At 44.4% G+C, this 24,450-nt stretch overlaps 1 protein-coding gene across 2 annotated transcripts in view; it reads right to left on the bottom strand.

Moving 5' to 3' along the window:
* SMG1 (SMG1 nonsense mediated mRNA decay associated PI3K related kinase) overlaps positions 1 to 24,450 on the bottom strand; it is a 257,696-nt gene that overhangs the window by 69,972 nt on the left and 163,274 nt on the right. For both annotated transcript variants that reach the window (XM_033962915.1, XM_033962916.1), the window contains 6 exons: positions 20,419 to 20,665; positions 18,002 to 18,231; positions 8,393 to 8,641; positions 6,648 to 6,786; positions 6,457 to 6,566; positions 2,990 to 3,208 (listed from right to left, as the gene is read on the bottom strand). In XM_033962915.1, the coding sequence (XP_033818806.1) occupies positions 2,990 to 3,208; positions 6,457 to 6,566; positions 6,648 to 6,786; positions 8,393 to 8,641; positions 18,002 to 18,231; positions 20,419 to 20,665 (1,194 nt within the window). The remainder of the gene's footprint in view (positions 1 to 2,989; positions 3,209 to 6,456; positions 6,567 to 6,647; positions 6,787 to 8,392; positions 8,642 to 18,001; positions 18,232 to 20,418; positions 20,666 to 24,450) is intronic.

The following is a 24,450-nucleotide window of genomic DNA, read 5'->3' as shown; positions in this document are numbered from 1 at the left end:
TTACATTATCTTGTCTTTCAAACATTGGTGTAGAAGAGAACCTAAACTGTGTTGTGGATGAACAGGAAAATAAGTGTCTATTAAATGCCGGAAATTGTGCCGGCAACAAAGAATCAGTTGCAGTAACAGTAAGATGCTTGAGTAACTGGGCACGTGATGAAAGGACATTGTAGATGATGGGAGTCTGATCAGCGGACAAGACTCTTGTTGAAACATCAAAGGCAGACAAGACACAAATTATGTCATTTTGAACAGTAGTTCATTTAAATCCAATAGAAGATTCTGCTGTTTTTTTATTTTTATTAAACCACTGAATTCAGTTGTCAATTGTCTAAGATGTGTTAAGTTTTTACATATTGATACCAGTCTCAAGTTTTCAAAGAATGACACAGGGACAAAGTTTGTCCCTGTTGCCACATTCTCGGTCACCACCCCACAGTTAATCGCAGGTGCCCATCCCTGTGTCATTCTCTAATTTAACCCTTTAATTGGCAGGTGGTGAAATGGCTGCTTTAGGTAACTTGATGTTGAACGAGATTAACATTGCCATTGGAGATGCAGATCTCCCATAAGAGCCAGTAAAACATATGCTGCTTCTGAGCAACAACAATGCCAAATAAAGGGTTAAACCACCAAGTTCCAAAGTTTGTAAATTAAAAAAATCCACCGTTGCTCTTTAAAATTCAATAAAGCTTCAACATTTTCTTTAAGGCTGAAGAATTTGTTCCTTTTAATGATAGTTTGTAATATTACTTCTATTTTAGAGCTTTGCCCTAATGCAGTGTTTGGCAAAATGTGCAAATCGGCAGTAATCGGAATTTGGCAATCGTTAACATCGCAGCATTGAAATATAAGAATCATTAAGATAAGTGTTGGGAATATGGCATGAATATTTTTGGTTATGAATTTTTAAACATTTGGAGTAACGAGATTATTACGTTAAAAGGAGTACATGACATGTTATAGGACCAATGAGGAAGAAAGCAGTGTGTGTAACCATCCTTTTGTCGTGAAGGATTATCAACAACAACTTTGGTATCACTATGATAATTTATGTATTGATTTGATTATAATTAGTTGATCCAAAAGATTTAAAGTGAGAGTGCACTTGGTAATGTCCAAACTGGGTTCCATGAATGGCATCACCCACATATGAGAATATTATGCTTGCTGTCTTCAGAGAACACTTTATACACGAGCAACACAAATTCAGGGCAAAATCACTTCACTTTGTGCCCTGCACTGGCTCTATGCAAACCTTTAGTGTACTTCAAGCTGCCTTCTGCACCTCTGCATAGCTCAATACAGAAGGCCCTTCCAAAAACACCTCCTTCCCTACAGTACATGAAATGGCAGTATTGTCCATTAAAATAGGGGTTTCCCCAAGGTAAGAATCCCTTTTGCAAATAAACTGTAGGCTGTATCTACTGCATGTGGCCTCTCACTATCAGCTGGGCAAACTGTAGGGGCTATGTTGCACATATGACACCAACTGCTGAATGATCCCAGTGGTGGCTGCTGCCACTTGGAATAGCCCCAGCTGCACTCACCAAAAGCAGTTATGCATATTGCTGCCCACACTGCCTTGCTGAAGAACTACTGATTTCTACGGTCCACATGGGGCTCAAAGTTAACTTGTCTTGGCTCCCACCACCACAGCCAAAGGACTGTTGTAGAAGTACCACCTTAGCTGCTCAACAAATTTGTGCCCCTTTTTTTCTTTTTTAAATTAGAGATGGATTCATTTCTGGCCCTCTTCTCCTCCCCCACTAAATAATCAGGTGAGAGGGACCAAGGCATATGCATTCAGAAACTTCTGATGGGCTTTCTATGGCAAGGGGGTAGAAAAGACCTGGCATCCCCAGCACCCTGGGGATAAACAGAATGGCCCGGCCGGTCACACCTGCTTCAACTTTTTTCACTCCTCCCTTAATGGTCAATGGAGGAGAACCAATTAATCACCTAAGCTAAATCTCCCAGGTCCAGTCTATCAGAACAGCCACAGATTTCACAGGGCACCTCACCAAACATCTGCTGGAGGCTGACAAATGCTTAGAAGCACAGAACATAGAAAAATGAAGAAAGATAAACACTGTACCCAGTCTTTTTGAAGGTGCAATCCTCAGAATTGTACACAATATTCTAAATGGAGATCTCACCAGAGTCTTATACAGAATCATCATCTGCTTCTTTTTCCTACTGATCATTCTTCTCACTATGCACCCAAACATCCTTCTAACTTCTGCTGTCACCTTTTCTATCTGTTTGGCCACCTTAAGATCATCACATATGATCATACACAAGTCCCACTCTTCTTTCATACACAAAAATTATTCACCCCCTAAACTGTACCATTCCCTTGAGTTTTTGACTAGTAAAGGACTGCACAGGCTACTTATAGGAATGATGTCATTAATTCAGTGGTTTTCAGTCTCTATCTGATGGCAGCAGAAGGCATATAAGAACATAAGAAGTTGCCTCCACTGGGTCAGACCAGAGGTCCATCTCGCCCAGCGGTCCGCTCCCGCAGCAGCCCATCAGGTCCGCGACCTGTGAAGTGATTTCTGACCACTTCTATAACCTACCTCAAGTTCTATCTGTACCCCTCTATCCCCTTATCCTCCAGGAACCTATCCAAACCCTCCTTGAACCCCTGTATCCAAGTATCTGGACTGGTCTGGCGGGACAACAAGGAAATCAGCATTACTCTTCATGCTACTTGTGTAGATTACACATGCTGTATAACAGTACAATGGACTCCTTTAGCATCAAGGAAATCCGTGGTTATGCCTCACTGAGAACATAAATACAAAGCACTGGCTATGGATGCTAAAAGTATAGCAAACAGTAAAATTAAAACTTGACTCTCCCATTCAAGACTATGCTAAAACCAAAGTATGACATTCATATTGTTTGCAAAACTATCATATTTTAGGACTCATGGGGAATATTTGAAAGTGTTACTAGAACAGACTACAATATACTGTACCTTGATCTCTGCCACTCTGGATGAAAATAGACTACGTGTGATCTCTCTTTCCATTTCTCTTTTGCTCTGTTTGTTTTCAGCCTGTTGTCCACCTCCACCATAAACAGCTCCAGCAAATCCTACTTCTCCTCCAGCTGTCCAGTCCACAAGTGGATCATAAACAAAAGCCTCAAGCAATGTAAGCAAAGTCTCTCTCCCACGTCGCATAATATGTAGAACCTACATCAAATTTAAGAAAAACATTATATGTTTGGAAACATTTTAAAACATCTAATTCAAGATATAACCAAAGGATTGTTTTTATTCTTTCCAACCCAAAGAAGAAATGTTTCCATCCATTTGTCTGCCAGAAGTCAAAATAACCCTCCAGAAATTTAAACAGAAAGAGATGAAAAACTTAGCACAAGGAAACACACAATAAAAAGACATATCAAGTTCGAAAGTGTGCCAAACTAGATTGGGGGTTCCAGTGAAATAAGCTGGCCCCCCATCAAAAAAATAGCTAAATGCATTTCTGTAGGAGAAGCAGCAAATAATCATATATAGTGAAGGGTAGATTAGGTTCTTACATCAATAATCTTCTTTCCAGTAAAGAAAGACGTGAGTCTTGACAAGTGGGTTTCTTCCCTTCACCTGCTGGAACTCAGGAGCCATCAGGTACCATTCCGTCATGGCTCTGATAACCCTTAAAGCAGGGTGCCCACACTTTTTTGGCTTGTGAGCTACTTTTAAAATGACCAAGTCAAAATGATCTACCAACAATAAAAATACTAAACATATCCCCCTCTTTTATTATGGTGCGCTAGCCGATTTAACGCGCAATAAGTGCTAATGCACCCATTATATTCTATGGATGAGTTAGCATTTAGTGCACACTAAATCGGCTAGCGCACCCTAATAAAAGACATATATATATATATATATATATATATATATATATATATATATATACACACCGAGTGCATCTCTTCTGTCCTCCAGACCTCATTCCATTCCCCAACCAACATCTCTCTCTGTCTCTCCAGGAGTCCAACTTTTCTTCCTCTGTTCTCCACCCCTATTGACAACATGTCTCCCTCTCTCTACCTCCTCTGTTATGATCTTGCATCTCTCTGTTCTTCCTCAGTGTCTCTCTCCCTCTGTCTCTTCTGTCTGCACCTCCCTTAGGCCAACATCTGCCCCCCTCTCTTCTGCCTCCCCTTTGTTTCAGGTTTCTCCCTCTCTCCATCTTCCTTCTGCTAACATTTTGAGTCCTCCCACCTTTGGTCCAGGTCTTTGTCTTCCCCCTCCCCAGGGCCTGGCACCTCTCTCTCCTCAGTTCAGGGTGGTTCCCTTCTCTAACCCCTCTAGTAGTCCAGGATCTTCCCTGTCTTCCCCCTCCCCTTTTGGTTCACGGCTGCTTTCCCATCCCTCCTCAAGGTCCTTTTGTCCCGTCCCCCCCGATCCAGCATCTCTAAGGCAACCCCCATCCTGCCAGAGCCCTCACGACAGGCACAGTCTTACTCCGACATACGGGGCCTTACTTCCGTTGCTTCCCTCAGACTGGATCATCAAACAGTTCTTCCTTCCTTTCTTCACTCTGGGCCTAACTACCACAAGTTTAAAGTAATAAAGGCAGTCTGCAGAGCAAACGTAGCAGGCTGCCGTCGACATCTGTAGCACGTTCCTTTTGCCGAGGTCCCACACCTCCTCTGACATCAGGGGCGGGACCATCGCAGAGGGAATGTGCTACAGAGGCTGACGGCAGCCTGCTACGTTCGCTCTGCAGGCTGCCATAATTACTTTAAAGATGAGACAGTGACCATGGGGAATACGCTAGGCAGAACACTGGCTCTGTGATCTACCGGCATTGCCTTTGCGATCGGCCGGTAGATCGCGATCGTTTTAGGCACCCCTGCCTTAAAGGGTCCTCTGGCGCTTCCTAATGCTCTGTCAGCATCATGGTGATCCCTGGATGCGAAGGAAAAATATGGATTGGGTCTTAGAGCTTCTCATAAGGGAAATTTGAGCCGTGGAAGTCTGCGGCGGTTCCAAGTTTAACTCTCTTAGAGATCCTGTAACAACTTCCATTAAATCTGCCGGTTTAAACACATCTTCTGGTTTTCTCCCTGATTAGGGCTGCCAGACATTCTTGGCTAGTAGCGCCCACTTGCAACCCGGAATTCTCTAAACCCAAGGACTTACTTTGCAGGAGCAAAGGAAATGATCCAGCCCCCCAGTCATTTTCTGATTGGACCTCTGGTTCCTATGGAGTACCATTCCAAGATAGACCAGTGCCCCATGAGGGGAAAAACTTTCTATATCATCACTGGCATCCACCAGGATGTGCAGGTGACCCTTTATATTTCACATATAAGCTTTAAACACTAAGTTCATAAAATCAGAGTGAAATCCCTGAACTGGATCTCCTAAGGACCTCTGTAGGGACACTTTCCGTTTCCCCATGGGTTCTGTGGCATCTGTACATCTGCATGTTGCCGCTGATACAGTCACTATTTGAGGGCTCTACGAGGGATTTTTTGACCCCATATTCAAGCATCCTGCGACTCCAAGGACCTGAGGAGACCAGAGGGGGCTAAGCCCAACACTCCTGTCCTCCAATGTGCCCCGCAGAACATTGACACTCCTCAGCCAGCTGTACAGCACTAAACTGGCAAGATACAGGTATAGAAAGGCATAGGGAGTCCATAGAAATTGTTTAATATAAAAAAATAGTGTTTTGAGGTATATAGAGGATTTTAAAATAAAACCGGGAAATCTATGATGGCCGTCACTGTAGCATTTCTGCACCAGAAAATGGCCCAGGAGCACTATATAAAAACTTTCAAAAATTCAGAAAAGGGTTTTTTGGAAGAGGGGGCCCTACAGAAAGCCCCAGAGACATTTAAAATTCCAATTATTGAACCTCCCTGAAGTGTCCCATAGATAGTAATAAACTGTACTCACAGAACTGCTTTGTGCCTATACTGCAACAGCTCATACTGCAGCTGGACAATTGAGAAGATTTCTGTCTCAGACAAGCATGTAGGATTCTTCAGCCACTTGTCTCTTCGGGTTGCCTTTTAGACAGGCTCTGAGAGCCTGAAACCCCCAACCCCACTAGCTTCTCATGCATCTTCAGTTGACACCTGCTACAGTCCTCTCAGCCTGCGCTCAAGCACCTGATAAATCAGGGACAAGCCAAGTTCACGCCCCGAGGTATCCTGAAAATTAGTGAATTTGGATAGGTAGGTGCCCTTCGAAAGTGTTGCCCCCCAGCTACAGCCCTCTGATCCAGACTGTATCTTTTCCCAGATAAAGTTGTCCCAGAAATCATGGGAACTTCTGTAGCACAAGAAAGCCTTAAAAGACAGATAACCCCTCCCTCCCCTCCCCCCGAAAATTAAAAAAAATTAGATACAGAGTAGATGGAGGAATGGCAGATAGAAAGCTCACCATCGATCAAATTTAAAAACATCAGGACTTACCTGCTCACAAGAAAGTCTGAAAACCCCTTCTACGCCAGTCACTCCAAGTGCTGTTTCTATGTTATGGGTCATTCGGAATGGGACTTTTTCAGGAACTCTGAGGCTTTTTCCTATTTAAGAAAAATTCAAGCTTTACTATAAAAAAAAAATACTCTGGAGCCAACATAATCCACAAAGCGCAAATCACTTACCTTTTTCAAAACAAACATTGTAATCTATGTGGACAACCTCTCCAGTAGTCATATCTATAAGAACATTGTCCAAATGTCTGTCTCCGAGACCAATGATATAGCCAACCATAGACATAACAGCAGTGGACCTTGCATAAGACTGCAAATAAAATAAATGTTTCATAAATAGGTGATTTGCTGATTGCAGCCTACAATATACAGATACAGTATGATTCTAACACAGAGTAATACTGTGAAGGTGGTACTAGCCAATTCTCTTTATAGACTTTAGAAACAAGTTAACAGTCAAGGTTTTGATACTTTCACACAAATACCCTGTACAATTCATGTACTTTTCCCAATCTAATGGAATATATCCAATGGACTTGCACTATTTTATATATAAGACTTTACTCTTACAAATCTAATCTAATCTTCTATTTTTGCGTCGCTCATACCTAGGTAGGCTCAAGGCAATGAATACTTTACTAAACTGTTTTCAGATTGCAAAACAATTTGATGTGTGTGTGTGTGTGTGTGTGTGGGGGGGGGGGGATGTGGAAATAGATGCCAGAATGTTATTGTACTGTCAAATTCACTGAGCCCCAAACACCCATCACTAGGGAATAATTTTAAGCCTAATATTTGTGCAGCGCTCATTGTAACAAAACAAAATTCTATAGCAAATATGAAGAAAGACTTTCTATAAAGGTTGTCATTACTAGTGTTGAGAAGAGCCATTTCTAGGACAAAAACAAATAATCCCCACAACTTACCCTACTCCTAGGGGCGAAAGAACACTTGCTGTCATGATCCTGCTGATAGAGTTGGGGAAGGTGGAGCAGCTGGTTTAAGAAGCTAAGCCTAAAGCTGCTCCTTCCCCCCTTTTTAGGCTGAGGTGCAAAAATTACCTAATTGCTATTTTAGCACAGTAAAATGGTATTCAAATCACAAAAAATGAGTGTGCTCATTATTAATGATTCAGTACCAGGATAGAAACATGACGGTTGATAAAGGCCAAATGGACCATCCAGTCTGCCCTTCAGCAGCATCCACTATTTCCTCCTCTCCCTAAGAGATCTCACATGCCTGTCCCAAGCTTTCTTGAATTCAGACACAGTCTGTCTCCACCACAAAACTATTCCATGCATCTACAACCCTTTCTGTAAAAAAGTATTTCCTTAGATTACTCCTAAGCCTATTACCTCAACCTCTCACTCTGGTGCTTCCTTTCCAATGAAAGAGACTCACCTTGTGTATTTATGCCACATAAGTATTTAAATGTCTCTATTTTCCCTCTTTCGCCTTTCCTCCAAAGTATACATATTGAGATCCTTAAGTCTGTCTCTGTATGCCTTATGACGTAGACTATCAACCATTTTAGTTGCCTTCCTCTGGACCAACTCTATCTTGTTTCTATCTTTTTGAAAGTGTGATCTCCAGAATTGTACACAATATTCTAAATGAGATCTCATCAATCTTATACAGGGGCATCAATACCTTCTTTTTCCTACTAGCTATTCCTCTCCCTATGCACCCAAGCATCATTCTAGCTTTTGCCGTCACCTTTTCAACCTGTTTGGCCACCTTAAGATCATCACTTACTATCACACCCAAGTCCTGCTCCTCTTTCGAGCTCAAAAGTTCTTCACCCCCTAAACTGTACTGCTCCCTCAGGTTTCTGCAGCCTAGACACCCCTATATAAAATGGAGAGGAAATTAGTCTTTTTCTAATTGAGTCACTTCATATTTTATATGTAACCTACTTGGGTAACTCTCCACCACTCATCAGGAGTAGCACATGAGCACCAAAGTTCTTTAGCAAGGAGATTGGGTGGAGTTGTTTCCATCAGCTCTTCAAGAACAGACTTCATCACATTAAGAGGCCAGTCACGACGAGACACATCCAGACTGAGACCCACAGCTTTCAGAGCAGGGCCAATTTTACTGTAGTACAATTCACTGGGTCGAGGTACTAATGCAGGATTCTGAGGTGTTTGGTAAGAATCTTGAGCCTACAACAACAACAACAACAAAAAAAATCATATTGACTGGATTTATCTCAATCTTCTAATTTTAGACCACTTGTTAATATCCTCCTTTTACAAAATTGAGACCCTTGTAGGAATCAGATTGACAAACTATGTAGCAAATTATTCCGGTCTGCATTCATTGCAATTTGGATTTAGGCATTAACACAGTAATGAATTACTGCTCCTTACCATGATTACAAAAATTAGACATGCACTGAGTAGGTATACAATTGGTACTTCTTCTGTTTGATATACTAGAGGCATTTGATACAGTATACATTACATTACATTGATGTCTTCTATCTCGCCAATACCTTTCAGTTCTAGGTGGTTTATAACAAGAGTTGGCCTGAGCATTTCCAGGGAGAATACATGGTTAATAGATGTAGTATGCATTGTGATCTGTAGCGGGTCGATCAGGTTCAGTTAGATCATTTGACAAATTTCTTGAATAGAAAAGTTTTAAGTTCTTTCCTGAATGTTTTGTAGTTGGGCGTCATAGTCAGCAGATTGGAGAGGTGGCGGTCTAGTTTCGCTGTTGTTTATTGTTTATTTAAAGCTTATATACAGCTAACAAATGACTGAAGTCAATTCAGAGTGGTTTACATGAGCAGCTTTGATGGAAATATGAACATTAACTATTAAAGAGTGAGTTTAGAATATTAGGTTTGGTGGTGTTTAGCTCTTTCACCAACTTATCTAAACTCAACTAATTGGTTTTGAAAAACGGGGCTTATATATTTGATTTGGAAGCCTATTTTTGGGGTCTCCCAGGGGTCACCACTTTTGCCAATACTTTTTAATTTACGATTCCATTGGAAAATGTCTCTTTACCGACTGGAAGCCATCTTTTTACTTATGCTGTTGATATTTTTGTACTTTTACTAGTCTTGACAGATCTGAATACTTAAGGTGTGATAGTTAGCTGAATTACTTACATTAAAAATTGGGCCCATACACATTTATTGAAATTAAATGCTGGTAAGGCCAGTGTTCCCTCTAAGCGGGCGGGTGTTGTGAGCAAACTTTTTTCACCGTGAGCCAAAAATATCGGGCGCCAGCAAGTTATGAGCCAACTCGCCCGATTCTCCTCTCGCCGCCCTGCCATCTGCCGTACGCCTCTTCCGATCGTGCGCTGTGACGAGAAACGTGTGCGCTGCGATGTAATATTTTGTGCGCCAGCGCACGCCAGCGCAGCTTAGCGGGAACACTGGTTCAAATGGTTTTATTTATTTCCCCAAATTTATTTTTGTTATATGCATTGAAAATATTTGATATTGCGTTTAAATCAAAATCTCAATAAACTTGAAACGAGTGCCCGTGAGATTGTGGGAGGGTTAAATACTCAAAACTTAGAAGTTTTTGCTACGCCAGCTTTCTGGTATCTTTACATACAGTGGCGTACCTAGCATATGTAACATCCGGGGCCCATCATTTTTTGGCACCCCCCCCCCATCTGTAAGAAAAACATGATTTTTAGTAACAAACCACACGTCACACATGAGTACCTAGGAAAAGGCAGCATCTTACATATTGCAGTGAGCAGTACATCAATACACCCATTGTAAAACTAAACAAGCCAGACCAGCACAGATCAATCCTACACCGTCAATCCTAACAGAAAACCATGTCTTTCGAACACACAGAACACAGAAAACACCTTCGCCTAGTAAGGAATATGTAATCACAAACTAACCCCTCCCTCTTTTACAAAACTGTAGTGTGGATTTTAGCTACGGAGGTAACAGCTCTGATGCTCATAAAATTCTGAGCATCAGAGCTGCTACCACCAAGGCTGGTGCTAAAAACGCTTCACAGTTTTGTAAAAGGGGGGATAAAATAAAAATACATAGACAAAGGTTAAATTGAACCAGCAAGAAGCTGGACTCTGCATACAATGCTTCACAGAAACAGTGACACATGTCTCCTAAAGCAATAAATAAATAGAAATTTTTTTCTACCTTTGTCTTCTGTGGTTTCTCCTTTCCTCATCTTCTTGTAACTCTCTTCCTTCCATTCACTGTCTGCCGTCTCTCTTCCCCTATATGGCATCTTCTCTCCTTCTATGCCCCTTCCAGAAACTGTATGCCTCCCCCTTCCATCTCTCCTTTCACCCCATTGGTCTGGCATCTCTCTCCTCGCCTTCCCTCTCCCACACCTCTCCTCATAGTCTGGTATCTCCCCTTCCCTGATTCTCTGGCATCTCTCTCCTTTCCTTTTCTTCCATCTTTCGTTCCCCCTCCATGCTCTCACATCTCCCCCTTCCTTTTCCCTTAGACTGGCATACCTTCCTCCTATGCTCCAAGCCCTGGCATCTCCTTTAATTCCCTCCCTCATCTTCCTTCTCCCTCCAGCTGGGTACCGCAACACTCTTCCCTGCAGCTCTGCACTTCCCCACAATTGCCATGCTTCGGTTCCTCTTCTTCCTTCCTTCCTCCCCCCCCCCCCCCCGCGGGACCCTGCGGCACCATCAACTCTTACTCCCTCTAATGTCGGCCCTGCAGCTCCAGACTTCCTCGCACCTTCTCCCCTCCCCCTTTGGATCGCTATTATTTTAAATGTTATAGCCGCGGAGCTGTATCCATCAGTGGAGATGTCTAACCTCGGCCTGCCCCGGAACTCTTACTGCAGCAGCCGCCCGTCTAGGCAGGAACAGGAAGTCACTGTTGCAGTAAGAGTTCCGGGGCAGGCCGAGGTTACACATCTCCACTGATGGATACAGCTCCGCGGCTATAACATTTAAAATAATAGCGATCCAAAGGGGGAGGGGAGAAGGTGCGAGGAAGTCTGGAGCTGCAGGGCCGACATTAGAGGGAGTAAGAGTTGATGGTGCCGCAGGGTCCCGCGGGGGGGGGGGGGGGGGGGGAGGAAGGAAGGAAGAAGAGGAACCGAAGCATGGCAATTGTGGGGAAGTGCAATCCCCCCAATGCGTCCCCTTACCTTACCTCCCCTTACCTTTGCGACGCGTGTGTGCGCTGTGAAGAGAAACTTTGCGCTGCGATGTAATATTTTGTGCGCGCGCGCAGGCCAGCGCACCTTAGCGGGAACACTGGGTAAGGCTAAAGTTTTATGGTTCAGCAATTCTTTGGTTAATTTGTCATTATCTGGACAAAATTTTACCAGTTGAGAAAACCTCTTGTGTTTTGGGAATTATTTTAGCTTCTACATATTTTTCAAACCTCAAATTAATAATCTGAAAGTTTTCTTTAAACTTAAGCAACCAGGATTGATTTGTTCTTAGTTTGTTTTATCGGTCCAGTTGTTAATATTATCTCATCTAGATTATTACAATGGAAGATTAGGTTTATACCTTCAATAATCTTCTTTCTGTTAGTCCCTGTAGGATTCCATACACTAGGGGCTCCTTTTACAAAGGTGCGTTAACGTTTTTAATGCACGCACTAGATTAGTGCGTGCTAGCTGAAAATCTACCGCCTGCTCAAAAGGAGGCATTAGTGGCTAACGCACACAGCAATTTAGCACGAGCTATTCCGTGCATTAAGGCCCTAGCACTCCTTTGTAAAAGGAGCCCCAGGTGTTCAATCCCAACCCGCAATCCAGGAGTTGAAGAAATCCAACACTTTTCTGAGCACATGCTCTATCCCCTTAGCCTGAGAGCTACCAAAGCCAATAACATACCCAAAGACCATAACATACCTGAACAAATACCCCAATAACACAAACAAGTCTTGAACTGCTCTGCAAAACATGAACAAGTAATAACGGACAGAAAGGCAACTCAGAAAAACATTGAGGAACAATGTAGAACTAACCTACTGTGTGCAACAAGCACCCCAAGAAAAACCTTCATTAATGTGTATACTCAAAGAAAACTTCCCACAGGATCTGGCAACTGTCTGGAAAATCTACAAGCCTGTAAATAGAATAACTGAGGCAGAAAAGCAGGCTATTCCAACCAACTGAATGTATACAGAGAGGGTAGGTCGTATGGAATCCTACAGGGACTAAGAGAAAGAAGATTTATCGAAGGTATAAATCTAATCTTCCACTCTGTTATGTCCCTTCTGGATTCTATACATTAGATGACGTACCAAAGTAATGGTAGCAACTAGAGAGGGACAGAAAAGCCTGCCCTCAACTTCGAGGTCCCAAAAGCGGCATCAGAACAAGCCACCACATCCACTCGGTAAAACTGGGTAATAGTATGAAGAGAGGACTAAGCAGCTGCCCTGAAAATTTCATCAGGATGAATCGTGCGAGACTCCGCCCACGACACAGTCACACTTCTAGCCAAGTGTGCTTTAAGCGAAATCAGTGGTTGCTTGCTGCAGGTGATGTAAGACATGGAAATGGCCATTCAAATCCATCGAGCGATTGAAGACTTGGACTCTGGCCGACCACAGCGAGGCGCAACAGACAGGACAAAAAGGTGATCAGACAGCCTGAAATCATTGGTCCTCTCCAAATAATGGAGTAAGCCTCTCTAGACATCCAATTTGCAAAAGGTCTGATCTTTGTGCTCCGAACCTGTGGAATGAAACGCAGGCAACCAAACCTCCTGATTGACATGGAAGGACAAAACTATCTTCGGTAGAAAGGAATGTACAGTACGGAGATCATCATCTGCTCCCATAATATGGAGAAAAGGTTCCCTGCACAAAAGAGCCTGAAGCTCCGATATATGTCATGCCAAGACAATGACACCCAGAAAGACAGTCTTGATCGTGAAATCCAGAAGAGAAGCATCCTTCAGTGGTTTGAATGGGGCCTCTCCAACACCTTGCAAAACAATGTAAAAATTCCATGAAGGGAAAGGAAGACAGACGCAAGGGAGGATGCAAACAAAGCACCCCTCTTATAAATCAGGTCACATCTAGATGAGCAATAAGCAAACTAGTTCCTCTGTGTGCTCGAAAACATGAAAGGCCTGCAATCTGAGATTTAAGTGAGGCTACTGCCAGACCATTGTCTAGGCCCTCCTGAAGAAAAGCCAGGACCACTGAAATGGGAGCCCTCTCAGGGTCCACCTGATCCTTAGCACACCACTGTTGGAAAGCCTTCCGGGCTTTGGAATAAGAAGCCATAGTAGAGGGTTTCTTTAAGCGCAAAAGAGTCAAGATAACTACATCCAAATAACCGCACTACATCAAGGCAGGACAGTCCAGAAGAGCTCTGATCAGCTGTTGAAGTTTCTGTCTGCGTGCCTCGGGAAGAAACACATGACTCTGCCTGGTGCAGAAGAGAAGATCCAGATACTCCAGGGACTGGGAAGGCGTCAAGTTGTTCTTTTTGCAGTTGACAATCCAACCCAATGCCTGCAACAGAGACACCATCTCCACTGCACTTTCACACTCTGGAGACAGAGCTCGTATAATAATAATAATAATTTTATTCTTCTATACTGCCAAAGCCATAGAAGTTTGAGGCGGTTTACAGCAAGAAGCGCTGGACAATCAGCGAAGAGGTTACAATGAAAGTCAGCAATACAATCTTACATAATGAAAGAATAAGAGAGCTATATAGTTCTTAGGGTTACTGGTTGAATAGGCAGAGCTGAGTTGATTCTTAGTTTACAAATCGATTGAACAAATTCGTTTTTACCAGTTTTCTAAAATTGGAGTAGGATGATGAGAGCGCGAAGACGTTACTAAGCCAATCGTTCCATTTGCCTGTCTGGTAGACAAGAGTTCTGTCCAAGAATCTTTTGTAGTGGCAGGCTTTTATTGTCGAGTAGGTGAACAGATGTATTCTTTGTGTGGGCCTAAGATAACTTGCCAGGTTGAAGGGAAACCAGGTAAGAGGGGGCCAGACCAAATATTGATTTATAACACAGACAGGAGAACTTAAACAGGATTTGTGCCTCTAGTGGCAGCCAATGGAGTTTTTGATAGTAGGGGCTTATGTGCTCCCATTTCTTCAGCCTAAAGATCAGTCGGACTGCCGAATTTTGAATGACTCTGAGTCTTAGGATGGTTTTTTTTGAAGGAACCCAAGTAAATAATGTTGCAATAATCGAGCAAGCTCAGGATGGAAGATTGAACCAGTAAGCGGAAGGATGGTGCATTAAAGTATTTTCTGATAGTTCTGAGTTTCCATAGAACCGAAAAGCATTTTTTAACTAATAAATCTGTGTGAGCATTTAGAGTGAGGTGGCGGTCTAGGGTGACTCCCAGGATTTTAATGGAGTGGTCAATAAGGAAGTCTTGACCATTCAAGGAGATCGATGAGTCTTTGATTTTGTCGTTAGGGCTTGCCAGGAAAAATTTAGTTTTGTCGATGTTGAGCTTCAATTTGAATTCGGTCATCCATAGTTCGATTTCGTTTAGAATGGATGATAGATGAATCTTTGTCTTGGAGGTCAGAGTAGTAAGGGGAATAACAATAGTGATATCGTCCGCATAGATATAAAATTTAACCTTTAAGCTTTGTAGTAAGTTCCCCAATGAGGCAAGGTAGATGTTGAACAATGTAGGGGAAAGAGGGGAGCCCTATGGGACTCCGCAAGAGTTAACCCAACTAAAGGATTTTTTATTGTCACTGTAAACTTGATATGACCGTTTGCTCAAAACCCCCCGAAACCATTTTAACACGTTACCTGAAAGACCAATTGACTCCAGACAGTCAATCAGAATAGTGTGGTCAACTAGATCGAAGGCACTACTTAGGTCTAGTTGTAGAATAAGAGCGCTGGTACCTTGACTGAATAAGGTATGGAGGAAGTCCAGTAGTGATGCCAAGACAGTTTCAGTGCTGAATCCAGAACGAAACCCAGACTGATTGTCATGCAGTATGCTAAATTTGTCCAGATACATTACTAGTTCCTGGTTGACCAGTCCTTCCATTAGCTTGACGAATAAGGGAGCGCTCGCAATTGGTCTGTAATTAGATGTCAGTTTGGTAGATTCTCTAGGGTTTTTTAAGATTGGGGTGATCAAAATCTGGCCTAGATCCTCAGGGAAAGTACTGGTTAGTAAGAAAGTAGAGAGCCAGTTGTATAACTTGGCTTTGAAAGAGATTGGAGCGACTTTCATAATGTTCGGGGGGCAGCAGTCTAATCTGCAGTAGGAAAAGGCGTATTTCGCGTAATGTTTGGAGAATTGTTGCCAGAATGGTGTAATGAAGTTGTTCCAGACCATATCTACCCTAGGGTTATCTTTGTGTTGGGCAACCGGGTAGTTCAAATGGTTGGTTGAGGAGCCCGCTAGTTTGGATCTCAAATTGATGATTTTGTTGTTGAAGAATTCGGCCAGATCATCTGCAGATGGTGGGGAATCAAGGGTAGAACAAGATAAGGCCTGTATGCCATAGAGATTGTTGACTAATTCAAAGAGATTTCTACTGTTGGTGTTTGGCGATCCAATTTTTTGGGCGTAAAAGTTAGAGCGCTTCTTTATTATTAGTTTTTTGTATTCGTTTAATTTTAGTCTCCAATTTGACCTCCCCACACTGTCCCCTGATTTCAACCATTGTCTTTCGAGTTTCCGTAACTCCCGTTTCATATTTCCTAACTCAGTATCGTACCAGCCATCCAGATTCTTGTTTCTTATTTTTCTTAGTTTAGTGGGATCCATTTTGTTTAATCTCTGCGTACTCATGTTGGTCCAAGAGTCCGCCGAGAAGGAGTCTGAGTCTGGGCTAGAAGTTAAGTCAAAGTGTGACCAGAATTCTATTGGGTTCACCATACCTCTGCTAGCTACCATTTTTTTAGGTCTTTTTGCCACCTTGGGTTTGGATGGGGAGTGTCTTACTTGCCAGCTGAATTGGAAATTGCATAAACGGTGGTCGTCCAAGAAAGGATGGACCTTGATTCCCTACCGGCATAGAAAGGCCGCCATAACTACCATCACCTTGGTGAAAGTGTGGGCGCTGTTGCAAGGCCAAAGGGCAGTGCAGCGAACTGAAATGTCGTTGCAGAAAATGGAAACGCAGAAATCTGTGATGCTCTGGGTAGATTGGAATATGGAGGTAAGCCTCTATGAGATCCAGGGCCTCTGCTAGGCTGTCCCGCCTCCGAGGAAGAAGGAAGTTGCATCATTGGAGGCAGGATGGCCTAGCAGAGGCCCTGAGGCTGCAGAAGGGAATTGACTCGCTAAAGCTACGGAAGAGAGCGGTGCAGCTGTTAATCCAGGCTAGTGTTACTAGGAGGGTTAGAAAAATTGCCTGGTTGTTTTTTTTTTTTGGTGGGGGGGGTCTTTTTTACTTTCTTTGGCCGGAGTAAAACCCAGAACTTCAGGCTGTGCCGAGAAAGGCAGGGGAATCCCCAAGCCGGTGAGAGGGGTTTTAAAAAATATTTTGAGTGGTGGCGTTGGCACAGCAGGATTCGTGACTGTGATGACAGCTGGACACAGGGAGGAGGGTTGGGCCCTGAATCGGAGAGGTCGATTTTTTTAAAATACACATCAATTCGAATTGATTCACCCAAAGTGAATCGATTCAAATCGGAAATCAGGCAGCACTACTGTTTATAGATGGGACCGCACAGCCCACTTGTACTACTGCCAAAACTCAATATGTCTCAGTATTCACCTGCTGGCAGAGGAGTGTAAATCCATCCATGTTGTGCCAGTCTGGAGGGACACTAAAGAATAATAATTATTTCAATCTGCACTTTCTTGGAATAACCTTCCTTTGGTTATTAAGAAGGATCTTATGATATATTTCGCAAGTTGCTAAAACTTTTCAGAAAATTTCTGAAATACTATATAAAATACAATAACATGTTTAAACTGTGTTATCACAATATTGTACTGGTTTTGTTCTTGCTGTATACTGCTCAGAACCATATGGGAATAAGTCCAGACTAGATTAGATTTATATTTTCTCCCCTACTGTAGTACAGAGTTGTACTGTTGTATTTCCTCTGCAGCACAACTCATTAATTCATAAATGTAAAATAATTTAAAAGTTAAATCAAGAACGGATTTTAAAAATTTACAAATGTATTTTACCACCTTGAAGAACCTTCACTTAACTAATGAACCAGAAGATGATTTTTTTCTGCTTTATTCAAAATGCTAGCAAACACAGTTTTCCATTAACAGGGGCTGAATTTGAATTTTTTATATACTTGATACCCACATTTTCTTTCAAATTCCCAAATCACAGTACACACAACAGTAAGTAAAGGAGCATTTCAAAAAGACATTTGTCAGCTAGTCAATTATGATTATTTGGTGAGGATTACAAAAATCTAACTATAGAGAAAGCGGTTTCACTCAAAATCTTTGACCATATTAAGTCTAACCAATCACTCCTTTTCAATCCAGTTAAAGACATTTATATGAAACACTGATTATACTTTATGTTTAGAATTAGCTTAATGATAGTCCCTTGCAGTGAAAGGAATCAAAACATTAATTTAAAATAAAATTTGCATATTACCTTTTGTGCTTGCAAAGTAGCTTCTCTTTGTTGCCATCGTTTATAGATTCCAAACAAAGGAGTGGCCCCATCTACCCATTGAATTAAGCCTGACCTAGTGCCCAGAGGCGTCACAGAATAGTGCCTAGCACGGAAGTGTGGTGTCTCTTGACAATTAATTGTAGAAAACATGGTGTTTACAATTGATAGGAACTGCATGATTCTTTCATCCAAGTGTAAATCTTCTAGCCCTGGAAGGAAATGAAAACAAACTGAATATAGATGCCAAATTATTTAAAAAAAAACAAAACAAAACCCAACCACAACATTTCCTAAGATACACAAAGCTTTTTATAGTCAAGTTAATTTTTTTTCCTGCATGGGTGATAAAGTTATAACACATTGATATACACTGAAGATGGTGAGTGAGACCAACTGGAAAATCTCCAAACTGACAAAAAATTTCACTCTTCAGAGCATAGCGTATAATCAGGGGGAAGAATAGGATCTCAGAAACCTTGTTGGTGACAGGGAATAAACCTCAGCCAAGTCTGATAAGATTCCACGTTTCATTCATTGATCCTGAAAAACCTCCTTCCTATTTTATATTTTACTTACCGGTATAGTAATTTTAATCATTTTATTAATGACTAGTCTTTAAGCCCGTTACATTAACGGGTGCTAGAACATATGTGTGTGTGTCTGCCTTTCTTTCTCTCTCTCTCCTTAGCCGCTTTCTTTCTGCCTTTCTTTTTCTTTGGCTGTCCATCACCACCCCTTGCCTGCTCCCCCTGTCCATTTTCCCTTCCTTTTACCTCCACTGTGTCCACCACCACCCCTTCACTGCTCTCTTTATGCAGCAGCAGCCCTTCTCCTTTGTTTTACCCCCCTGTCCAGCAGCACCTCTTTCCTTCTCCCCCTGTCCAACATTAGTCCTCCGTTCCTTTTTCTTCACCTCCCCTGTCCATCAGCATCTCTTTCCTTCTCCCCCTATCCAGCAGTAGGCATCCCTTCCTTTTTTATCCTCCCTCCTCCTTCTTATCTCTATGATACTCTTACCTTGCTCTGCCCCTGATCAGAGGTTCCCGACAGCTGCCCAGTTGCACCCATTGGAAAAGTTCCCACTGCCGCATCCCGAACCCCTCCTGACGCGGCTCCCGCTGTCCTTTCTGTCTGTCTCTGTCCCTGGCCCCCTTTGCCTGTCTGTCTTTCTGTGTATCTCCCTGACCCTGTGTCTTTCTTCTTTCCTTTCTGTCTCCCTTCCTCCCTCTGTCTGTCTGTCCAAAGCAGCATTCCATCCCCCTCCATTTCCCTCCCCCCACACCAGTTCCCTGTGCACCTGCCCCTGTGTCTTTCTTATTTTCTTTGTGCTTCCCTTCCTCTCTCTGTCTGTCTGTCCAAAGCAGCATTCCCTTCCCCTCCCCCCCCAGTTCCCTGTGCAGCAGCATTAGCGTTTCCTCTACCCCCCCTTTTCCTTCCCGCGGTCCGGACTACAAAGGTGGTGATTCCAGCAGCGCTTGCATCAGTCTCCACACGCTGCTTCAGGCCCTTCTACTGCCCTGATTTACTCTGGCACGTCCCTGATGACATCATCAGAGACGCGGCAGAGCAAATCAGGGCAGAAGGGCCCGAAGCAGCGTGTGAAGATTGATGCACACGCTGCTGGAATCGCCATTCGGGCCCGCGGGAAGAGAAGGGGGTGTGCGGCAAAGGAGAAACGGAGATCAGCGGCGGCGGCAGGAGGAACGGAGATCGTCGTCTGGCTGCGGTCCGGCTTGTGGAGGCGATAGGCTGGTGACGTATTAGGACGCATGCGCACTCCCTCGGCCACAGACCTACAGCGCACAGAACACGCAAATAGAAGTGCGCATGCGCGAGTTAGCCTTTTATTATATAGGATTTATCTTAAAATCTTCTCCATTAAATCTTTATTAAAATCATATTAATGTGAATGGAGTTCAATATATCTTTAAGATATTAATTAATCTTTAAGATATTACTTATCTTAAATGTTGCAGAAAGCCATGGCCTGACGGGACTCGTTTCACCATAATTACTGGCTTTCTCAAGGGTTTACGTAAGCTGCTGCATAATTATTCAGCAATAGCATTTAGTCTCTGAGATTCCTACTGAGTGGCAGTGGAGTGATACATTTTTATGAGCAGAGTATTTAGTGCCCCAAGCTATGGTAGAAACTTCTACTTCGGCTTAATAAAAGAGGGCCTATGTGCCGGTTATTTTAGTTTCTTGATTTAAATTACTAGCAAATGCATCTAGACATGTTTACTTACCCATTTCTAATAGAGATAATTTAAATATAAGGTAGAAAGTTTAGCCTTTCCTGATATTTAACTGGTCACTCAACTACAAAAATGTTACATATTACTATTTTAAAATTAAGTATCTCCCTAAAATGTAAGTAATGTTAAGGGTCTTACCTTTGAACAGGTATGGGTAGCTCTTGCCATCTGATCCCAGAAAGAGAAGTTTTTTAGGCTTGGTTTTAGTAGGAAGAATCGTTACGGTATTTCCCACACTATGAATTGTGACTGTGTCTCTAGCCGACACTTCTCCAGGGAGAGCAATTTCAGTGCTAGTCATTGAAGACAACCAGGGGCTAATCTCCTCAAGTCGTAAGATGTAGCTGGTACGTTTTTGTGCTCTTTGCTGCAAGCTCAGCATAATCTATTTAATTATATAGAGTCAGTTAATACTTACACTGAGTATTTAATAATAACATTTTAAACAGCTGGAGTCAAGATTCTAAATAGCAACTGTTTTAGTCCCTTTGATTGATCTTATACCAAAAATGCTCCCATAGAAATCCCCACACTTTTCTTCTCTCCTTCCCTTTTTATATCCCCCCTGTTTTGATTCTTACCTTCCCCCTCCCTTTTCTAAAAAGCACATCCAGGCAACTGCAGGAACTCATTTACCTAAGTATTGAAAGGTTGCCTGCTCTGAAGCATTAACCTCAGGGTCAAGAAGCCATCATTGTGTTGGTCACTGTTCCTCCCAATGCCCAAGTACACAAACCTCTTTGATATGACCAGGCAACTAGCTCACAGAATACAAATCTGTGCTAAGCAGTTCTGCAACTTGGACTAACCAAGCAATCCTAATTTTTAAGACAGCAGTTTTCTCCCGATACTCGCCACTCTTCCTAAAACATATCGGCTCTACTGGGCTTTATACATTATTTTAATTAAATGATACTACTATAAAAGTTTCCAAAATATTACCTAATCTGTGCCTCAACTAAAGACTTTAGTGTAAGCACACATTTAAATTTCCAGTTTCTCTTCTCTCTTTCAAAATCAGCCAATTCAAAGCTCATTACAGCAGAATTTATTCTTACCTGCTATTTTTCTTTCCTTGTGTCCCATTACCGTATTTTCGCGGATATAACGCGCGCGTTATACGTGATTTTACGTACCGCGCATACCCCTCGCGCGTTATATGCCTGAGCGCGGTATACAAAAGTTTTTAAACATAGTTCCCACCCCGCCCGACGCCCGATTCACCCCCCCCAGCAGGACCGCTCGCACCCTCACCCCGAACGACCGCTCGCACGCGCTCCCACCCGCACCCACGATCGGAGCAAGAGGGAGCCCAAGCCCTCTTGCCCGGCCGACTCCCCGACGTCCGATACATCCCCCCCCGGCAGGACCACTCGCACCCTCACCCCGAAGGACCGCCGACTCCCCAACAATATCGGGCCAGGAGGGAGCCCAAACCCTCCTGGCCACGGCGACCCCCTAACCCCACCCCTCACTACATTACGGGCAGGAGGGATCCCAGGCCCTCCTGCCCTCGACGCAAACCCCCCTCCCTCCAACGACCGCCCCCCCCCCCCAAGAACCTCCGCCCGTCCCCCAGCCGACCCGCGACCCCCCTGGCCGACCCCCACGACACCCCCACCCGCCTTCCCCGTACCTTTGTGTAGTTGGGCCAGAAGGGAGCCCAAACCCTCCTGGCCACGGCGACCCCCTAACCCCACCCCGCACTACATTACGGGCAGGAGGGATCCCAGGCCCTCCTGCCCTCGACGCAAACCCCCCTCCCCCCCAGCCGACCCGCGACCCCCCTGGCCGACCCCCACGACCCCCCCACCCCCCTTCCCCGTACCTTTGGAAGTTGGCCGGACAGACGGGAGCCAAACCCGCCTGTCCGGCAGGCAGCCAACGAAGGAATGAGGCCGGATTGGCCCATCCGTCCTAAAGCTCCGCCTACTGGTGGGGCCTAAGGCGCGTGGGCCAATCAGAATAGGCCCTGGAGCCTTAGGTCCCACCTGGGGGCGCGGCCTGAGGCACATGGGCCAAACCCGACCATGTGTCTCAGGCCGCGCCCCCAGGTGGGACCTAAGGCTCCAGGGCCTATTCTGATTGGCCCACACGCCTTAGGCCCCACCAGTAGGCGGAGCTTTAGGACGGATGGGCCAATCCGGCCTCATTCCTTCGTTGGCTGCCTGCCGGACAGGCGGGTTTGGCTCCCGTCTGTCCGGCCAACTTCCAAAGGTACGGGGAAGGGGGGTGGGGGGGTCGTGGGGGTCGGCCAGGGGGGTCGCGGGTCGGCTGGGGGGGAGGGGGGTTTGCGTCGAGGGCAGGAGGGCCTGGGATCTCTCCTGCCCGTAATGTAGTGCGGGGTGGGGTTAGGGGGTCGCCGTGGCCAGGAGGGTTTGGGCTCCCTTCTGGCCCAACTACACAAAGGTACGGGGAAGGCGGGTGGGGGTGTCGTGGGGGTCGGCCAGGGGGGTCGCGGGTCGGCTGGGGGACGGGCGGAGGTTCTTGGGGGGGGGCGGTCGTTGGGGGGAGGGGGTTTGCGTCGAGGGCAGGAGGGCCTGGGATCCCTCCTGCCCGTAATGTAGTGCGGGGTGGGGTTAGGGGGTCGCCGTGGCCAGGAGGGTTTGGGCTCCCTCCTGGCCCGATATTGTTGGGGAGTCGGCGGTCCTTCGGGGTGAGGGTGCGAGTGGTCCTGCCGGGGGGGGGGGATGTATCGGACGTCGGGGGGGGCATCAGGCTTTCAGGATGGGGACAGACCTTCAAGGGGGGACAGGACTTCAAGGGAGGACAGTGCACGGAAGTCAGGGGGGGTGAACGGAGAGTCGGGACAGCGCACGGAAAGTCAGGGCGGGCGAAAGGAGAGTCGGGCAGCATGCGCGTTATATGCCTGAGCGCGGTATAGAAAAGTTTTTGTACATATCATCGTGATTTCTGCGCGCTATACCCCTGTGCGCGTTTTACAATGGTGCGCGTTATATCCGCGAAAATACGGTAGACCAGTTCACAACAAATGTCTTGTGCCTGTCAACCAACAGATGGAAGACTAATTGCTGGCAAGCTCTGCACTAGAAAGGGCACCATGCTAAACAGTTTTCCAAAAAGCCATGAGAGCCACTCCTCTCTTTTCCTTGAATTCCATAATTCCTGAAATGCTTAAATGGATACTAGTTCCCCAACTAGCTCATGATTTAGCCACACTCGCCAGACAAAGTGGGACAGTTAGCTAACTACCATCTGCTGGAGACAGAGAAAAAGCTGTTAAGCTTGGGCTTATGGTGTCCTTTATAGGGTAGAGAATACAAGCAATCGGTCACTTGTCTCTACCTGCTGATTAACAGGCATTAGTTCTGGACTAGTCTACTCTGGAAACAATACTTTGATTCAAATAACAGTTGCCTCTAATGAAACTACCCGTAATGCATATGATAAGACTATGTTTTGTCCAACTACAGGCTGCATTAACAGAGGATTACCAAATAACCTCAAAAAAGGAAAAAAAATAGATACCCCTTACATTAGATTGAGTTGTAATAGCATCTCTAGGAAATCTGAATACACAAAAAATGAAATCTGGATACACATAAAAAAGATTTAATTATCCAAGAAGTGCTACTTACCTCTTGGATACAAGTTCAGGAGTTTTCCAGGATGAGAGTTCCTCTCCTAAAATGGGGAGAATTCTCAACCTGCTATTTCAAATAAATTGGACACAAAGGTTGTACTGCCATAAGCAGATATCCAACTTTATTTATAAAAGATGATAACGTATATACTCAAATATAAGCTTACCTGAATGAATATAAACCGAAGTAACCTTTTTCCCCAAAAAAGGTTGACTTGAATATGAACCGGGAGTGTGTGTTTAATATTCAGACCCCTCACTCCCTGACCTGTGTCCCCTCCTTCCCTGCCATGTACAATGACCACTCTCCCTCCCTCCTGATGCCATGCAGGTCTTCCCCGTGTACCTCTGAAATCCCTGGTGGGCCAGCAGTGGGCCAGGATAAGAGGGATCCCTTCCAACTCCTGTGACGACTTAACGCCTTATTGCCTTCCCCACGTACCTTTGAAATCCTTGGTGGTTGAGCACTGGGCCAGAGCTCCTGCTCCAGACCACTGCTCAACCACCAGGGATTTCCAAGGTATGCAGGGGAGGTGGGAGGGAGTTAAAAGTTGTCGTAATTGGTC

The sequence above is a fragment of the Geotrypetes seraphini genome, chromosome 11 (genome assembly GCF_902459505.1).
Source record: "Geotrypetes seraphini chromosome 11, aGeoSer1.1, whole genome shotgun sequence".
NCBI classification, from domain to species: domain Eukaryota; kingdom Metazoa; phylum Chordata; class Amphibia; order Gymnophiona; family Dermophiidae; genus Geotrypetes; species Geotrypetes seraphini.
This window is presented reverse-complemented; position numbering and strand designations above follow the sequence as displayed.